General features: G+C 51.3%; 6 protein-coding genes across 6 annotated transcripts; 3 read left to right on the top strand and 3 right to left on the bottom strand.

The window, feature by feature from the left end:
• Window positions 1-81: 81 nt before the first annotated feature.
• EURHEDRAFT_411272 (uncharacterized protein) lies at window positions 82-1,863 on the bottom strand. Its single transcript, XM_040781568.1, has one exon. The coding sequence runs from the start codon at window positions 1,710-1,712 to the stop codon at window positions 192-194; it is 1,521 nt and encodes a 506-aa protein (XP_040639809.1). The 5' UTR covers window positions 1,713-1,863; the 3' UTR covers window positions 82-191.
• An 840-nt stretch (window positions 1,864-2,703) lies between these two features.
• On the top strand, window positions 2,704-4,743 carry EURHEDRAFT_411273 (TMEM165/GDT1 family protein). The gene is made up of 3 exons (XM_040781569.1): window positions 2,704-3,501; window positions 3,549-4,419; window positions 4,474-4,743. Exons 1-3 carry the CDS (start codon window positions 3,058-3,060, stop codon window positions 4,542-4,544), a joined length of 1,386 nt encoding a protein of 461 aa, XP_040639810.1. The 5' UTR covers window positions 2,704-3,057; the 3' UTR covers window positions 4,545-4,743.
• Window positions 4,744-4,964: 221 nt separating this feature from the next.
• EURHEDRAFT_376650 (uncharacterized protein) lies at window positions 4,965-7,762 on the top strand (the record flags this gene model as incomplete). The annotated part of the gene is made up of 3 exons (XM_040778877.1): window positions 4,965-5,148; window positions 5,382-7,605; window positions 7,663-7,762. The coding sequence occupies 3 exons, from the start codon at window positions 4,965-4,967 to the stop codon at window positions 7,760-7,762; spliced, it is 2,508 nt and encodes an 835-aa protein (XP_040639811.1).
• A 222-nt stretch (window positions 7,763-7,984) lies between these two features.
• EURHEDRAFT_361948 (WSC domain-containing protein) lies at window positions 7,985-9,608 on the bottom strand. The gene is made up of 2 exons (XM_040778493.1): window positions 9,093-9,608; window positions 7,985-9,031 (listed from the first exon to the last, which is right to left on the bottom strand). The coding sequence occupies exons 1-2, from the start codon at window positions 9,367-9,369 to the stop codon at window positions 8,208-8,210; spliced, it is 1,101 nt and encodes a 366-aa protein (XP_040639812.1). The 5' UTR covers window positions 9,370-9,608; the 3' UTR covers window positions 7,985-8,207.
• A 253-nt stretch (window positions 9,609-9,861) lies between these two features.
• cps1 (Gly-Xaa carboxypeptidase) lies at window positions 9,862-11,898 on the top strand. Its single transcript, XM_040781570.1, has 3 exons — window positions 9,862-10,200; window positions 10,258-11,549; window positions 11,600-11,898. Exons 1-3 carry the CDS (start codon window positions 9,869-9,871, stop codon window positions 11,656-11,658), a joined length of 1,683 nt encoding a protein of 560 aa, XP_040639813.1. The 5' UTR covers window positions 9,862-9,868; the 3' UTR covers window positions 11,659-11,898.
• gta1 (glutaminase GtaA) lies at window positions 11,834-14,213 on the bottom strand (the record flags this gene model as incomplete). Its single annotated transcript, XM_040784121.1, has 7 exons — window positions 11,834-11,903; window positions 11,949-12,084; window positions 12,132-12,478; window positions 12,526-13,109; window positions 13,163-13,605; window positions 13,672-13,964; window positions 14,020-14,213. The coding sequence occupies 7 exons, from the start codon at window positions 14,211-14,213 to the stop codon at window positions 11,834-11,836; spliced, it is 2,067 nt and encodes a 688-aa protein (XP_040639814.1).
• Window positions 14,214-16,056: the final 1,843 nt, after the last annotated feature.

Here is a 16,056-nt window from a genome sequence, read left to right on the forward strand (position 1 = left end):
TCGGCGCTCAAGAGCTTTATGTAGAAGCACACAGGTGTGCAGAGTTAGATGACCCAGTGTGAGTACTGATACTGATAATATGTGACTATGCATTATAAATTTGCGTGATATGGGCCGTGGATTGCCATATTGGCCTGGACTAATAGTCATGAGTTCATATCCACACAGTAATAGCGCATTCCATTTCCGGATCAATCTTCATATCTCTCAGTCCGCGCGGTAGAATCGCTGTGCTCTGAATTCCCATCAACCCCCCCATAAATACCCGAGTTACCGGCAGCCTCGCATAACAACCAGAAGTCAAGGTTGAGCACCGGAGAAAAAAGCGTCTGATTATCCAGTCTTTGGATGATTGTCTCCCGTCTTAATTGGTCCTCCAGCCTGGCGGTTTTCGAGCTCCTAGTACTAGACTCCGTATCACCATCGCCACGGCTTTCACGCTCGTAAACCCAGATCACGGAATCGTCAATCACGCTTTCGTCGTCGCTGTCACTATCCGATTCACTGACGTCGCCGGTCCGCTTGTATCCGATTTGTTTGAGATACGCCCGCTTGGTGACTTCTTCTTTGTAACATAGTTCGTACCAGCGGCGGAGTTTGGTGATAGTCAACGCGCAGTCCATGGGGTCTTCGCCACGGTCTCCTTTCTCGGATAAAAGGGCGTACGGACCAATCTTCTTCACCAAGAGTTCAGGGTTATCCTCGTAGACGAGACCATCATCGAATTCTATCAAGGCCAAGTCTGTGTCAGGGCTCAAACCAGGAAACATAAACTTCATATCCCCTGGTATAAACAACTTCACAAACTCCCTCGCCGCAGTCCTCGCAACCTCCTCGCAGATGCTTTTACTCCGACAAATCGGCACCGCAAAATCAAAAACCTGTGCATCACTATATTCCCCAAAGAAATCAATTGCATCCGGACAATTCCACCGCCCTTCGACATACGGCGCAAACCTCATCAGCGCATACCGCAGCCGTTTATCCTGTACCTCCTTCCTACCCGTTCGAACGTACGCGATAGGCCTGTGGACTAGGCTTCGAGCGGGCACGGCGTCGGAGCAGATCGCGCAGCGGTAGTCTGCTGTTTCGAGAATGTGGCGCTCATGGTAGCCTGCTATGCGGCAGTAGTCGAAGGCTTCGTCGGCTTCGTTTTTGGATTGTGCAGGGAGAAGGGTTTCGGGCCAGGTTGAGGAAAGGACGAGGCAGGTTAGCTGGCCGGGTTGTGGGGCGCGGGCTTGAAGGGAGGGTCTGCCGATGAAGACTGTTGTGCCGATTGTGCAGAGTTTGTCTTGTTTGGTTGGGTCGTTTGGTTGTTCAAAGGAGGATGGTGGTGTGGTGTATGCGCCAAATGATGATCCGGGGCTAATGGGACTCATCCAGCCGGGGCTCATCCAGCCAGTAGGGCTCATGGCTCCTGGGGTGCTGCTGAAGGATCTTCCCACGGACGTATTGGTCATCTTGCGCTTAGCACGTTTGATATCCTCCTTCATCGAACGCGGTTTGATCGATCCCTCCATAACACCCATGATGTAGTTCTGCGAACTCATCATAGCCTCTCGAAAGCAGTGATCCTCAAGCGAGCAGACAGGTACAGCTAGACAACACATGTATGGCCTATCACTCGTAAAATTCCCAATTGCCCAATCTACCTCAGCCCTCTTCCTGAAATGCGTTGTATGCGACGCTATTGTCCGCAGGATACGATGCATCTTTTCAAAATCTGACAGATCCAGATAGCCGTTCTTCGTGGCGCTCAGCGGCCGGAATACGAAGCATTTCACCTCCCTTCTTCGACATATTCGGCACGCACCTTTCTGTATCGACAAGATCTCGTCTGAGAATCGAACAGCCAGTTTTCCCGCCGCAAAGAAAATAGGAAGCTTTGCTTCAGGGTTCTTCAGATGTACGGACTGCTGCGCAGAGAGTCGATTCGCCTCTTTCGTATCAAACAGAAGTTTCTCGACATGGTTCGTGTACGGACGTGTTCTAGGCTCCCAAGTCTCCTTGGGGACACGGCCGTTGAAACGAGCATGGTCAAGCTCGGGGGCTTCAGGATCTGTGTTTCCGAAAAAAATGCTTAGCCAGACCGCCACGTCATTGTCTTCTTTTTCTCTGGGCCTGTCTTTGGTCTTGCTGGGCTTGTCTCCGGTGCTGCTGGCGGATTTTGTTGGGTTGAGACCTAGACTAGTTTTGCTGGTGCCGGTTGAGCGTCTTGCTCTGGGGATGAGGGGAAGGAGGACAGAAGCCATTTTCTCGCTTTCTCCTTGGTTTCGTGGGAGAAGCTGTGGGTTTGGAGAAGGTTAAGAATCTCAGCCAGCTAGAAAATAGTCTAGACTGTGAATATAAGAATTTTCTTTGTGTTTGCATTTAGGGCAAAGAATGCAGTAGATTGCAAACATAATCATTTATATTTCTTGCAGTGAATTCCTGTATAAATAGCGTCAGTGTATATAACCAGGGATATTCACTCTGCACCCGACTTATCCCATCCATATTGGGCCATGTCATGTCAAGTAACTATAGCGATCTGACAGGATATAAATAGTAGTGGAATATCTCCCGCGTGAGCCAACGCCAGTGCTTATATTATAACAGCACACCAATATACTCTTAAGAAGTTAGGGTACTGCGGTCAAAGCATACTTGTACATTATTGAGAAGAATTCTAGAAAAATCGGGATCTGAGGCATCTAAATAAAGAAGCAAATCTAGAGTGATCACGTGACGCGGAGACCCCTTCTCGCCAAAATGATGTGCTGTTATTCCTGTCCCTGTTGCTGTCCACTCCTTCGGGACTTTTTCTTTCTTCCCTTCGCTCTTTTGTCAATCATTTTTGACTGCTTGAATTGAATCGCGCGACATTGGTTGTGTCTCGACCCTTTCCCCCACGAATTCGCTGCCATTGTTCGCGTGCTGTTGGTATCGTGGCCATTCAAGGATCGTCGCTGGTCGTTCGACCCGTCCCTTATTGCGCCTCTCCTTTTTCACGACCTGGGCATTGCCCGTATACTCTCGTTTCATCCACGTCCTCGACATCTCTTCTAATTCGCCACAATGAAGCTCTCTCGCCTCCTGTTCCTCCTCCCCGCCGTCTCGACCGTCGTCGCAGACCTCGCTCCGAACCCTGTGATCCCGACACAATCCGCCCTCGCCCAGCGAGACGTCACAAATGCCAACGGGGAGGTAGTCGGGGCCTCCAAGGCTGGGTCTAAGGGGACGCTGGACGCCCCTGTGGATGGATACGCGGGGAATAAAGAGACAGAGCAGGGGAAACCCGTGAAGGGACGCGAGAAGTTCGATGCGACGGTTTCCTCAGCAGAGGGGGCTAAGAAATCAAATAATGGGGTGACGGGCGCGGAAAAGGACATGTCAGAGAAGCAATTAGGCGTAAAGAAAGTGCCGGAGGGGCCGAAGGAGGCGCCTCCGTTGCCGTATAGTGAGCAAAAGAAGGCTTTGGAGGAAAGTGCTGGTGGGAAGGGTACAAAGGGCGTGCCTGCGGTATTATTAGCCTTCTTGCTTTGGGTAATTAGGGCTAACAGATACAGAAACCCAGCACTCCTCCGGAAACCTACGACGTCGCGACCCCGAAATCCGCAACATCGTCAAAAGATACGTACACGGGCACGAAAGGCACATCTTCGAAGAGCAAGCTGGAATTGGATGAACAACCAGCTGCGGATCCTTTGCACTCGCTCGTCTTTTCTTTCACAATGATCATAGTTTCCGAGATTGGCGACAAGACTTTCTTGGTCGCGGCCCTTATGGCCATGAGACACCCTCGTCTGCTTGTCTTCTCCGCAGCCTTTTCCGCTCTGATTGGCATGACCGTCCTCTCCGCTATCCTTGGACACGGAATTCCTACGCTCATCCCCAAGACTTTCACCAAGTTCATGGCGGCTTTGTTGTTCTTCATTTTCGGTTTGAAGATGGTCAAGGAAGGCCGCGAGATGTCTCCTGATGAGGGCGTGGGCGAAGAGATGAAGGAAGTCGAGATGGAGCTCGAAGAAAAGGAACAGGAGCAGATTCGTCTGGGCCGTCGCCGCTCGTCAGTCACGCCACACTCGTTGGAAGCAGGCCGGGGTCGCTCTTCCAAGAACCGTATGCCGTCGCCTCCCGAGTCTCTCTCATCGTCCTCGTCGCGCGAGTCTTCTCCTAGCCCTGGTCGCCGATGGAACGATATGCTCGTTGGGCTGAACAACCTCTTTTCGCTACTGCTGAGTCCCGCCTGGGTGCAGACCTTCGCCATGACCTTCCTCGGAGAATGGGGCGACCGGAGTCAGATCGCGACAATTGCGATGGCTGCCGGACAGGACTATTGGTGGGTGACTGTGGGCGCGGCTACGGGACATGGTATCTGCACGGCTGCTGCCGTGATTGGAGGAAGTGCTATCGCTGGAAAAGTTAGCATGCGCGTTGGTATGTTCCCTGTTTTCTTATTGTGTCAATCTGGCCCCTGCTAATCATGAACAGTGACTCTGGGTGGTGCTACGGCCTTCCTCGTATTTGGCGTCATATACTTGATCGAAGCGCTCTATGAATAATTTCTGTCATCGGATTGGTGGTTGTTGTAGATTGGAGTAACAAAAACCTAGCATCTAGCATGGACTTCTATACATGTTTTAATATGATATTCTGTAATTATTGCCATACCATACTCTAGGGTTAGGGTATTCTGCCTGGGGCACCCATGTGCACGCTGAGTCAGCAACCCCTAGACTTCCTCAAAGCGCACCACTAAAGCGGCAGCGGCCAGCGAGTCGTAGCGTCAGAGCCTCACAGCCTGGCCAAATTTCTGCCGGTCGCTGGCATCTTTCCCTCTGTTCTTCCAACCTCTTCATTCATCGCTTCTCGTCCACCTCCGACCGGTGATTCCTCTACGAAAACCGTCACCGCTCTATACGGATTTTCTATACTAACTATACGCCCCGCCGATAAACAAACACCAAAAGAACAACTCAGCCATGGCCCGGTCCCGGTCGCGCTCTGCGGTTCACGGCAAGGCTGTTTCAGTTCCGCGACCGGTGCAGAAGGCTGCGCTATATAGTACGACTCTGGATATGAATAGTCCTCCGCGCAGACGATGGACAAGAAGTCAGAGTCGGGAGGTTGAGTCGCATCAGCAGAGTCGCGATGGTGGTGGTGGAGGTGAGTCGGGGAAGGGACGGGGAAGGAGGAGAAGGGATCTTGAGAGTGAGTTTATTTTGTTCTTTGCCGTGCTTTGTTTACTTTCGGTTCTACGGGTATTTGTCTTTACAGTTTTCTGGTTGTTTGTTTTTTTTTTATACCCGAGTCTTTGTATAAGCGTGGTGTTTACCGCATCAAACGTCACTACGCATTACTCTTTTCCATTTTTACATTCCAACTAAATCATATTGCAGAACTCGATGCGATCGAAGAATCCCCCGCCAAGACCCAAACACCCCCAAAACGCATTTCAAATCCCGTCCAAGTACAGGGTTCCCCGGAAGATGCCGTCAACATGTCCGGCACCACCATTCTCCCGTCAGAGCCGGAAACGGACCTCGATCCAGACATGATGATCGAGACTCTACCCTCTCTGGAACGAGAGGCGAATGATGTCCTGCATATCCTCGTTCCTGGGTCTGTAGATCCGGTTAGTATCGTTAACACCGCGAAGAAGTTGCGCGATCCGCAGAATCCGCAGAGGAAACGATTGAAACGGTTAATGGCGAATCTAGACGCGGAAGCGCAGTATTTCGGGCACCATACATACGTCGACACGAAGCAGGTTAACCCGCTACTTGTTTCTGCGCTGGAGAAAAAAGGTATGACGAGTAGGGAGTGGAGTCCGGATCCTGTTCTACACAAGGTGAATTGTGCGCGTTTAGCGCTTGAGGTGCTTTTGGCAGATGCGTCGAGTGGGAAGAAGACAGAGTCGCAGAGGAAGGTGGTTCATGACTTGGAGGGACGGTTTCCATCGCCGTTTATGAACGAACTCGGGAAAGGACTTCAGAGGGGTCATGGTCTAAGTGTTCTTGAGAAAGACACTTTCGATCTGGCGCTGGAGATTCGCACGCAGTCGCTTTTGGTGAAACTGGAGGCGCACCAGAATGAGGATAAATTCGATCCCGAGGCGATTGTGAGCGGTGTCTTCTTTGATGATGTTATGGGGGAGGAAGATGATTCGTATCAGGACGGCCAGGCGCCTCTTCGTGGGTTTAATATCAAACTGCTCGAAGACGAGAACGGCCGGCTTCCGGAGAAGTTTACGGAAGCTGTCTACGATCGCGTCAATGAGATTCGCGTCACGCTGGCGGAAGAAGACGATGATGGTGTCCGCGGGCTACAAGGTGCCTATCGATGGCAGAAATTTGTTCTACGGGCGGCACAATGGATTCGAAAGAGAGAAAACGAAATCAATCGAGACTTGCAATCGCAATCCGATGCTGAGGCCGTTCGTGAGGAATATTTCTCTGAACCCCGACGGGAGAGTTCGTCGTTTACCAGGTGCAGTAGCTCCCCTATGGCCATACGGGAGGTGTCAACTATACAGACCGTGCCGGTGAAAGCGCCGAAGGAACAAGTTCAGAAGCCGGCCCAGGAACCAGCTCAAGAGCAGGTCCAGGAACCGGAGCCAGCTCAAAAACCAGAACCAGCGGCCCAGCCAGCTAAGTCTGAGCGACGAAAGTCGCACAAAAGCCAATGGCTCAACGCTTCCATAATCGAGCGGATCAGCCAGAGACAGCGACGACAAACGGACTACGTGAGACCAGTCTCTCAGGAAAAGTCGCCAGAAACCTCTAATCGGCGTCAAACACTGTCAGGGCCAGTGACGATTGACCCACCTGCGCCGCCAGAACCTCGCGAAATCCCAGCATCCCCAGAAAACTCCCCGACATTCTTGCAAGGTGAAGAAGACCTCTTTGTTGACTCCAGCTCCCATCTACAACCACACAGAGGAGAACCCGCCCCGGAAAAATCACACAGCCCGCCCATGCGTCGCCAAACTATATCCATACCGCCAAACGAACTGCCCACTAGCGAGGAAGTCTGGAACGCAGCGACCAAAGCAACTCCTCGACTGACAGCCGGCCCGCAACGAAAAGCACCTGCTGCTTTTGTCGACCGCCAGGAACACGCTCGACGAGTATCCCCGATTAGTCTCAGTGATCCCCGCAGCGCAGAACGGAGTAAAGAACGGCCACCGCAGCCACAACCATCACGAAAGCGCCGGCGCGTGACAGATGAAGATGACGACGACGACGAGTTTAGTCGCTACGAACGGGCAATCGACCCCTCAGTCAAACGTGCACAGAAACCAGACCAATCTCATCACATAAAGCGTCGACGAGTCGACGACGCACCGCGGCGAGAGAGGACCTCGCCACCACCTAGTACCGCCCCTGCCACTACCACTACCACATCTACAACTACAACGACAGACTCAAAAGTACGAGTCCGCTGGTCATCCGAGGAAGATAAACGACTAATGCGCCTTATCCGCGAGTGTGGGACCAGCTGGTCGGATCTGGTTCGGCAGAACCACGCCGAGCCTGTGCAGGAGGGTGAGGTACGAATTGAGGATCGCGATCAGGTGCAGTTTAAAGATCGGGCAAGGAATTTGAAGATCATTTATTATCGGTATGTCTGCCCTGCACGCTGGGAGTGTGTATGTATACATATGACTAATTGGAGCAGTGAGGGACGACAAGATGAATTGCCGAAACAATTCGAGTACGTGACTATGAGTAAACGAGATAAGGAGGGTTTACGGAAGAGGGGGATAGAAATAGACTAGCTTTTTTGTTTTTGGTTTTGCCTTTTGACATGCTTATTGGTCTTATCTTGTGTTGTTTGTTTACTGTGATGCGTGATGATACCCTATGCTTGTTTAGACTACTGTACATTTTGGATGTGCCGAATGATAATGGTATAATTGATATCGATATTGATCCCCAGGACTCTAATCTAATATACACATACACACGTACACATAATTGAGCCGACGTATGCCGTAGAGAATCAAATCATAAAAATCAAGTCAAATCAAAAAGGTATATAAAATAGATAAAAATATAAGAATGATACAAAAACGAAGGGAATGCCTGCCCTGCATTGTGCACCTGCTTTACACCGGCGCTTTCTTGTCCCTGTGCACATGCACTACACCCGACCTCCCCTAATTCAAAGGTAGAATAGGATAGGATAAAATAAGGTACCGTAAAAAGTCAAAGGTGGGCTGTTTACAGCAAGTAAGCAACCATAACACCCATAACAGCACCGACCATCGAGAACGAAGCGCCCTCAACACGACCAGCCGCGCTGTCCGTCGAGCTAGGCGATGCCGAAGCAGACGAGCTGGAGCTCGAGTCGGACGAGCTAGAAGAGTCTGAGTCAGAGCTCGACGAAGACGAAGACGAAGATCCAGAGCTGGAGGAAGACGAGGCCGAAGCACTGCTGCCCGTGCTCGAAGGAGCAGTCAGGAGGGTGTTGGGGATGGAAGTAGTCTGGGTAGCGTTGGAGTCCGAGTCCGAGTCACTGCTGCCAGTGGCAGAAGCAGAGCTGCCAGCAGCAGTGGTGGTCGCGGCGTCGTTGCCAGCAGCGGTGGTGGTCGCGGCGGCAGCGGTGGACTTCTCTTCAGACGAGTCGGAGGAAGAAGTAGTGGCAGCGGCATCAGAGTCCGACGAAGACGACGAGGTGGGTTCCGAGTCAACGACGATGCCGTCCTCCGTGCTGGCGGAGGCAGAGGCAGAGCCGGTGGATTCAGAGGAGGCCGAGCCGGTAGTTTCGGAAGAAGAGGAGTCCGAGGAGGGGGAAGCGGAGACAGCAGGGCCAACGCCAGCGGCGGCGGAGCCGCCAGAGCTAGAGTCGGACGAGGAAGAGTCGTCAGAGCCGGAGTCGGACGAGGAAGAGTCGGACGAGGAAGAGTCGCTGGAACCCGAGTCCAACCAAGCTGGGTGGTCGGAGCGGCGGACGACAGAGGCAGTAGGGGCAGCGGCAGAGCTGGAGCTGGCACCGGAGCTAGGGGCCTGAGGGACGGTAACGGTCCAGGCGTTAGGGCCGCCGCCTGTTCTTGTCAGTATCTACACATACATCTCCAATCGCAAGCTGGATCGAAGGGGACATACACTTGTCACTTGCATAGCCCGGGCAGGGCACCGAGCACTCTTTCTCATCCGCCTTCAGGTCCTTGCTAGGCAACTCCTTAACACAAGCGCACTCCTTGCCGTCCTTGGTCGCAGTGACGGCGTAGTTGCGCGAGATACAGAGGGTCTGGCAGTAGGAGTTGGTGAGGAACGTCGAGCCCGGGAGGACAAGAGGTTCGGCACCAAGGGACTGATAGCAGCTGTTGGCTGCGGCGGCAGAGGCAGCCGTGGTAAGAGCGAGAATGGCGACGTTCTTCATTTTGCTGGTATATGTAGTTCAAAGGAGTGACTGAAAATCAAAAGAATGAATAAGGAATGGAAAAGAACGAAAGTCCTGCGTACACTGTACGAACGAGTGGTTTGACGAACAGCAAAAAGGAAAAAAGGGCAGTTGATATACATATACCCCTGAACAGATACAGCAGGCTGAAACAAACTATTGAGATCTCCTCGGCTTTTCCTCGTCACGGTTGACCTTTTGCGTACGATCGGCGCCCCTTTTCGGGCGGGTTTAGGGTTGTCATCGACGTCAGGATAAATCCGAGTCAGATTCATTGCATATTTACAGCAGAGTACTTCATATGTAGAATTGTATGCAGATAGACAAACATCCTACCCAAATCACGTAGCTATCCGACTTGCAGGATCCTAACCGACCCCTCCGATAAGAACCCTGTTCTCCCTTCTCCATACCCTAACATATAAATAGCCACAATCCCACTCCCCCCTCCGCTAACATGCTAATTAAACACATCAAAATGCGGCCCCTCTTAGTCATCCTTCTCCCCACCGCCTTGGCCCTGCCTTCATTTCCCTTTTCGGCCTCGGTTCAACGGCCTCTGCCTCTCCAGGCGACCACCTCCGAGATATCATGTCCTCTTGCGCCAAAAATAGACCCGGGTAGCGACGGGTTTCTATCCTCGCTGCACTTTATCCAAGACAATGAGATTCGGGAGCGACAGATTGAGCGGCTCTCGCGTGCGGTGCGGGTCGATACAAGTGTGGGCGATTCGGTGACGGATCCTGACGATGAGGGGTTTGCGCCATTCGTAACCTTTCAAGACCTTCTCCGTGAACTATTCCCGTTGGTGTACGTCTTCAATTCCCCGGTCTCGATCGGAACCACATGCTAAATTACCATCCGCAGCCACTCCACCGCCCAACTGGATCACATAAACACCCACGCCCTCCTATACACCCTCCCCGGCGCCTCCCCACACCTCCAACCGATCCTCTTCCTCGCCCACCAAGACGTCGTTCCCATCGACGACCCAACCGACTGGACATACCCGCCCTTCTCCGGCCACTACGACGGAACCTACATCTGGGGCCGCGGCGCCAGCGACTGCAAAAATACGCTCATCGGCCTCCTCTCCGCCTTCGAAGATCTGCTCGCTCAAGGCTTTAGGCCATCACGCACAGTTATCTTTTCGTTTGGGTTCGATGAGGAGTCGCACGGTTTCCTAGGCGCGGGGCATTTAGCTCCCGAGCTGGAGAAGCGGTATGGAAAGGATAGTATCGCGTTAATCCTGGACGAGGGCGGAAACGGAGTACAAGTCCTCCCCGATGACGAAGACGTTGTCTACGCGCTCCCTGCAGTCGGCGAGAAGGGTTCTCTCGATCTCGTCCTTGAACTCGCCGTGCCCGGCGGCCATAGTTCCATCCCGCCCGCGCACACGGGAATCGGAATCATAGCGGATATCATTCATACACTCGAACGCCAGGACTTGTTCATCCCCGAGCTAAACGAGGACCATCCTACACGGAAGACATTGGAATGCCAGGTCATGCATTCGCCGGAACACATCGAGTCGTGGCTGGGACATGCACTATCGACAAAAGATTACCGCAGCCTAGCTGAGAAACTAGGCGCGTCGCGCGGTGACAATTTCCGCGTCACCCTGCAAACAACCCAAGCAACAGACATCATTCGCGGCGGTGTGAAATCCAACGCGTTGCCGGAGAAAATCTCCGCTGTGATCAACTACCGTGTCGCGCTGCATCAGACACCAGACACTGTTATTTCTCGCGCGGTTGATCTTATTTCCCCGATTGTCGAAAGATACAATCTCTCGTTCTCGCATCCGTACTCGTCTGACGGAGGCGAAGAAACGATCAACCATCTCACGCTCAGGCCGCTTTCGTCCCCGCTCGTCCCCGCGCCGCTTAGTCCGACGGATGTGTCCGCGGACCAGATTTGGGCTCGGTTCTCGGGTGTTGCGCGCGCGGTGTTTGAGTCGGTTCCTGCTCTTAAGGGAAAGAAGGTTGTTGTCAGTGGGGATGTGATGACTGGGAACACGGATACGCGGTTCTACTGGAATCTGTCACGGAATATTTACCGCTGGAATCCTAGTCGTGAGAGGTTCCTCAACAATATTCACACTGTTGATGAGAAACAGTCCATCGATACTCATCTTGAGGGTATGATGATGTATTACGGTATGTCTCCCAAGGCCATGCATAAGTTTACGACGAGACTGACAAATCAGATTTGATTCGCGCTTTCGACCAATGGGACGAAACGGATGAATTTGCTCACGAACTGTGATTGACTTTATGATACACGGACTCCATGATGATAAACAAATACTTGTATAGCAACAGCCGTTCAATCCTATATATAACGACCCATATGGTCTTAACAATGACCGTAAGGATAACATCCAACAATATTACACGAATCTTACCACGTCTCCACACGCAAAGGATATCATAACCATAACCTAATTCAAAATTAACAATGCAAATGAGCCACCCATGACGGGTCTAGCAATAAAGGTGATTCCGGGGTAACTGTTCCGTCAGCATCAATCCACACAAAGACGTCAGAGCACTTACTCTCCGGAGCTGGTCTCATAAAGATCAGTCATAGGTCGGCTGGTCGGTGTCTTGTTGATCCAGGTAGCCAAGTCTTTGATGAACATGTCGCGAGTCGAGTTCGACGCTACAGCCGCAGCAAACAGTTCCCAGTCGCCTAACTGTGTCAGTTTACATAGTACGTCTCGATAACGGAGAACCTACTCTTGGTATAACTGTGCCTGGTGTCAAGCGGAACTCCGTATGTCGCCTCGATTGTTGGGTAAAACGAGCTCTGCATGTCATACACAGACTGCGGAACCAAGTTCAAACCAAGTTCCCGATCAGCGTAGAGGTTGTACAGTAGACCGTGAGATGAACTGTCTCCATACGACAAGGTGGTGTGCGCAGGGTTGGTATTGTTGGAAATGCCCAATGTTTGCCATCGTTCAATGTAATCCTCAGCAATCGTAGTCCGATTCTCACTGTCGTCGAGGTGGTTGGTGATGGAACTAATGGTCGCCATGGCTTCGATACCGATAATACCCTTCAGAGCCAGATTGGTTTGGTTGCTATACACGTTAGCATGCCTCAAGACTACCACCAGAGAGAAACCTACGCCAAGGGCCCTGCAAAGTCGTCGGTCGAAATCTGGTTCGCCGGGTAAATCGCATCCTCGACGAGATAATCGGTCCATTGAGTGAGTTTGGTGTAATGGTCACTCAGATAGGTCGTGTTCCCCGACTTGAGCGCATACGCGAGTGCCATAATAACCATGTTCCCGCACTCTTCAAGCGGCATGGGCTCGTCGTTACCGTCAGGGTGACCGGTAGCATTGGGGTAGTGCGTGCCAATGTCATGCATGGCGTAGGCATTGGGATAGTTTCCGGATTCCTGAATCTCGTAAAGAGGCTTCAACAGGAGCAACAGCAACTCTGGGTTCGTGTAAAGGAAAACGGGATGCGCCGGGAAAATGACATCGACCGTGTTCATGTTGCCGTTGGAAGAGATCTCCTTCATAAACAAGTAGGGCTCCTCAATGGTACCGGTCAGTTGGGTGGCCGCAAAAGCCTGACGACCACTAAGAGAAGTGATGGTCAAATAATCCTGGCCGGCAGCAGCAATAGAATCACGGACAACCTGATCATCAAATTCCGAAGACAGCTTGTTGGCTTCCTCGTAGTCATGATAAAAGAAGTCGAGCTGGCAAAGTTAGCTTTACATTTATTTCACCACATCGCCGTTCAGCGACTTACAGCAGCCAACCCGTCTTTGAAATAGCTCCTCCAGAGAGAAGGCACCGCGCGTGTACCAGTTGCACCGCTGAATTGAATCGCATCTTGCTGGTCCAGACCAATGGTGAATAGCCGGTCGGCCGTCTGAGAGCTGACGGATCCCAAGTCAACGGCGAATCCAAAGACTGGCCAGTTTTTTGAGATGGCGCGGTAGTTGCTGTCCTTTGAATTGGACAGTTTTCCATTACTTCGAAACGCACTGCGAACGTCCTCTGCATTTCCCGACTGGTACGTTACACCCGTTCCGTTATGCGTGGCCCAGTACCAAGAGCCCCATTCCGACTGATCTCTGGATTCGGAGAAAAGCAACTGAGTTTGGCGTTGGATCTTGTGATAAGCGACTTCATCGTCCGTGACACCATAGTCCCATTGTACAGCAGCGCCACGGTCTCCTGAGACCCATTCTGTGGACGACTGGTCAGATGGGTGAAACATAATCTAAATGCGGAATACTCCGCAAAGAGACTTACCAGCTGATATATCGGAATACACCTGAACATCATGGGATCGACCATCGAGCGAGGCAACTTCCACATTAAGATAGGAGAAAACCAAAGACTGCCGCTTGAGATCGTTGGGTGTGATAGGCGAGAGGAAAGTAAGATTCAACTGCACTGCACCGCCAACGTCCATGGTGAAAATACTCTTGGTCGAAGTATATTCGTAGGCCGTCTGATTCACGGTAGTGGTTCCTGGCAACCCCATCCACGTGTAGGAATTACCATCTACACGAATGACACCAGCCCAGCCAACGATTTGACCTCTGGTCAAATGTCAGTTCATGCGCGCAAAAGTGGTGCAAGTTGGCAAGTACTCACTCCCAAAACCTCGGCCATTCACCAGCCAGGTAGCCACCATTACCCCCATCCTGTCCTGCCGGCAGCCACGTGCTCAGATATGGGGACTTGACAGCCAACGGCAGCGACGGAGGCCTAGCAGGAGTAAAGGTCGACTCTGCTGTCACCGCAGAGACGAGGGAAGCGACCAAAAGACCAAAACGATAGAGATTCATATTGACGAATAGTAGTTGCTTCAGAAGTCACGTAGAAGCATGGCAGGAATTCCTTTTGAACCAAGGAAAGGAATCGTCACCGCTCTGCAAGGTGTGGAGAAACGTAAAGAAGGGAGAGGGAAGGGCTTGTTGTCGGAATGCTAGGCAGGTAGATCTTTTATAAGCGCATACCACTGGTGCTCCGCAGGTGACAAAGACAGGGCAAGACAAGACAACTGTGACCTAAGACCAGAAAGTAAGCGTCAGAAAGTCTGGACTGCAGGATGGATGCAAGATGGGAATCTTCCGGATGTCGTCTGACATGTCAATTGCTGTGGGGGTGGACGGAGAAAAGGAAAGAAAGACAGAGAGACAGACAGGGCGTGATGCCACTTCAGCCACATGGACCGAGGCAAGGGGAAAGCATATAGGAGAGAGAAAGGGAGAATGGCAGAAAAACCGGAGAATAGCCGTGCCCAAGGTGGTAGTAGTAGGGTAGCAGTGTATAAACAAAGAAAAGCCGGGATATACATACAGACGGCTGCAGACCGGAATCGAATCGGAAAATAGCTACGGGATATTCTGCGCGAGTTAGTGGATGACTGTAGAACAGGTCAGAAGGGAGAGCCATACATACGTTAGGTTTCTGCTGATTTCTGTTTGTCTGGGATAACGAATGGCGGTGTAAAGAGTGGACTGAAAGCAAATAAACGAGTAGCTTGATGAGAGACAAAGAAACGAAAGACTGTGATGGAGGAGAGTAGAGGATTGGTGGAAGAGAGTGAGAAAGAGAACGGAAGATGGAGGAAGTAAGCCGGCAAGAGCCCCTACCCGAATAGGAAAGCAGCACCGACTCTATACGGCATGTCTATACGCCACAATACCAATACATACTACTAATAGTATCATTCAGTGCCTCATGAAAACAAATGTTTGCTAAGGATACTCCAATGATCAATAACAAACCGCGATCTGACGCGATGTAGCTGCGGTGTGACATTGGCACTACTATCATTGCTGACTCGGACTAGGACTCGGTGGACTCGAGATCGAGTATACAAAGATCGGATAGGCAGATTTACACCGGGACTGCATGTAGGCATCTTAATTGGGCAGGAATCGATTAATCACATCGCTGCAGGTACTATATGACCACGTCAAATGCATTCACAGTACAGCCCACTGTACAGGCGATACGGGCAGTGTACATACTCGGAACTTTGTCGGCAATTACCTACTTGTACCAACATATAAAAGTTCATGCCTTACATCTGACTTGAATAGACTTTATAGATAGACTTTATCGAGTATCTGTAAGGGCAGTGTGACAATCCATGTTTCCCAAACAGGTAATAGAAAGTAATGCCAATGCCCATCTATAATACCGGGGGTAGTATGCCCAGTATCCAGATGAGCACAGCTATAACTTTAGTCGAGGATGAGCAGTCAATGTGATCAAGTCACGCCATCTGCATTAGCACTAAGCATGGAGACCAATCTATTCCTGCCCTAACCAAGTGGTATCAATCAAACAAAAATCCCTCTTCCACACCCCCACCAGCCATCTCCTCACCTTGAGGACATCCGAATGATTCCCGTTGCAACCCCAACAGCAGCAGCAGCAAAAAATAAAAATAAATAAACAAGATAATATTCCGTTAAAACCGTAATCATCGCACATTATCATTCATAAATAATTTCTCCCACAAGAGCGAAAACGCAATCACTCCTTATTACAACTCCTCGCCAACTCAATACAAAACTCCCCCCACTCACTCCCCCCATTAATCGGCAGCACCTCCTCCGCGATAGCCTCCTCCAGTCTCTCCCGATACCTTCTCCGAAACTCATGCTTCACCTGCTC

This window comes from Aspergillus ruber (assembly GCF_000600275.1).
Source record: "Aspergillus ruber CBS 135680 unplaced genomic scaffold scaffold00009, whole genome shotgun sequence".
NCBI lineage: Eukaryota > Fungi > Ascomycota > Eurotiomycetes > Eurotiales > Aspergillaceae > Aspergillus > Aspergillus ruber.

Bases quoted from the DNA above. Each gene is read 5' to 3' on its own strand.
- EURHEDRAFT_411273 (XM_040781569.1), top strand. From the start codon at position 3,058: ATGAAGCTCTCTCGCCTCCTGTTCCTCCTCCCCGCCGTCTCGACCGTC. The intron at 3,502-3,548 runs GTATTATTAGCC...TAACAGATACAG, and splicing joins GTACAAAGGGCGTGCCTGCG to AAACCCAGCACTCCTCCGGA. The intron at 4,420-4,473 runs GTATGTTCCCTG...AATCATGAACAG, and splicing joins AAAAGTTAGCATGCGCGTTG to TGACTCTGGGTGGTGCTACG.
- EURHEDRAFT_411272 (XM_040781568.1), bottom strand. From the start codon at position 1,712: ATGCATCGTATCCTGCGGACAATAGCGTCGCATACAACGCATTTCAGG.
- cps1 (XM_040781570.1), top strand. From the start codon at position 9,869: ATGCGGCCCCTCTTAGTCATCCTTCTCCCCACCGCCTTGGCCCTGCCT. The intron at 10,201-10,257 runs GTACGTCTTCAA...TACCATCCGCAG, and splicing joins CGTGAACTATTCCCGTTGGT to CCACTCCACCGCCCAACTGG. The intron at 11,550-11,599 runs GTATGTCTCCCA...CTGACAAATCAG, and splicing joins GGGTATGATGATGTATTACG to ATTTGATTCGCGCTTTCGAC.
- EURHEDRAFT_361948 (XM_040778493.1), bottom strand. From the start codon at position 9,369: ATGAAGAACGTCGCCATTCTCGCTCTTACCACGGCTGCCTCTGCCGCC. The intron at 9,032-9,092 runs GTATGTCCCCTT...TGACAAGAACAG, and splicing joins GGGCTATGCAAGTGACAAGT to GCGGCGGCCCTAACGCCTGG.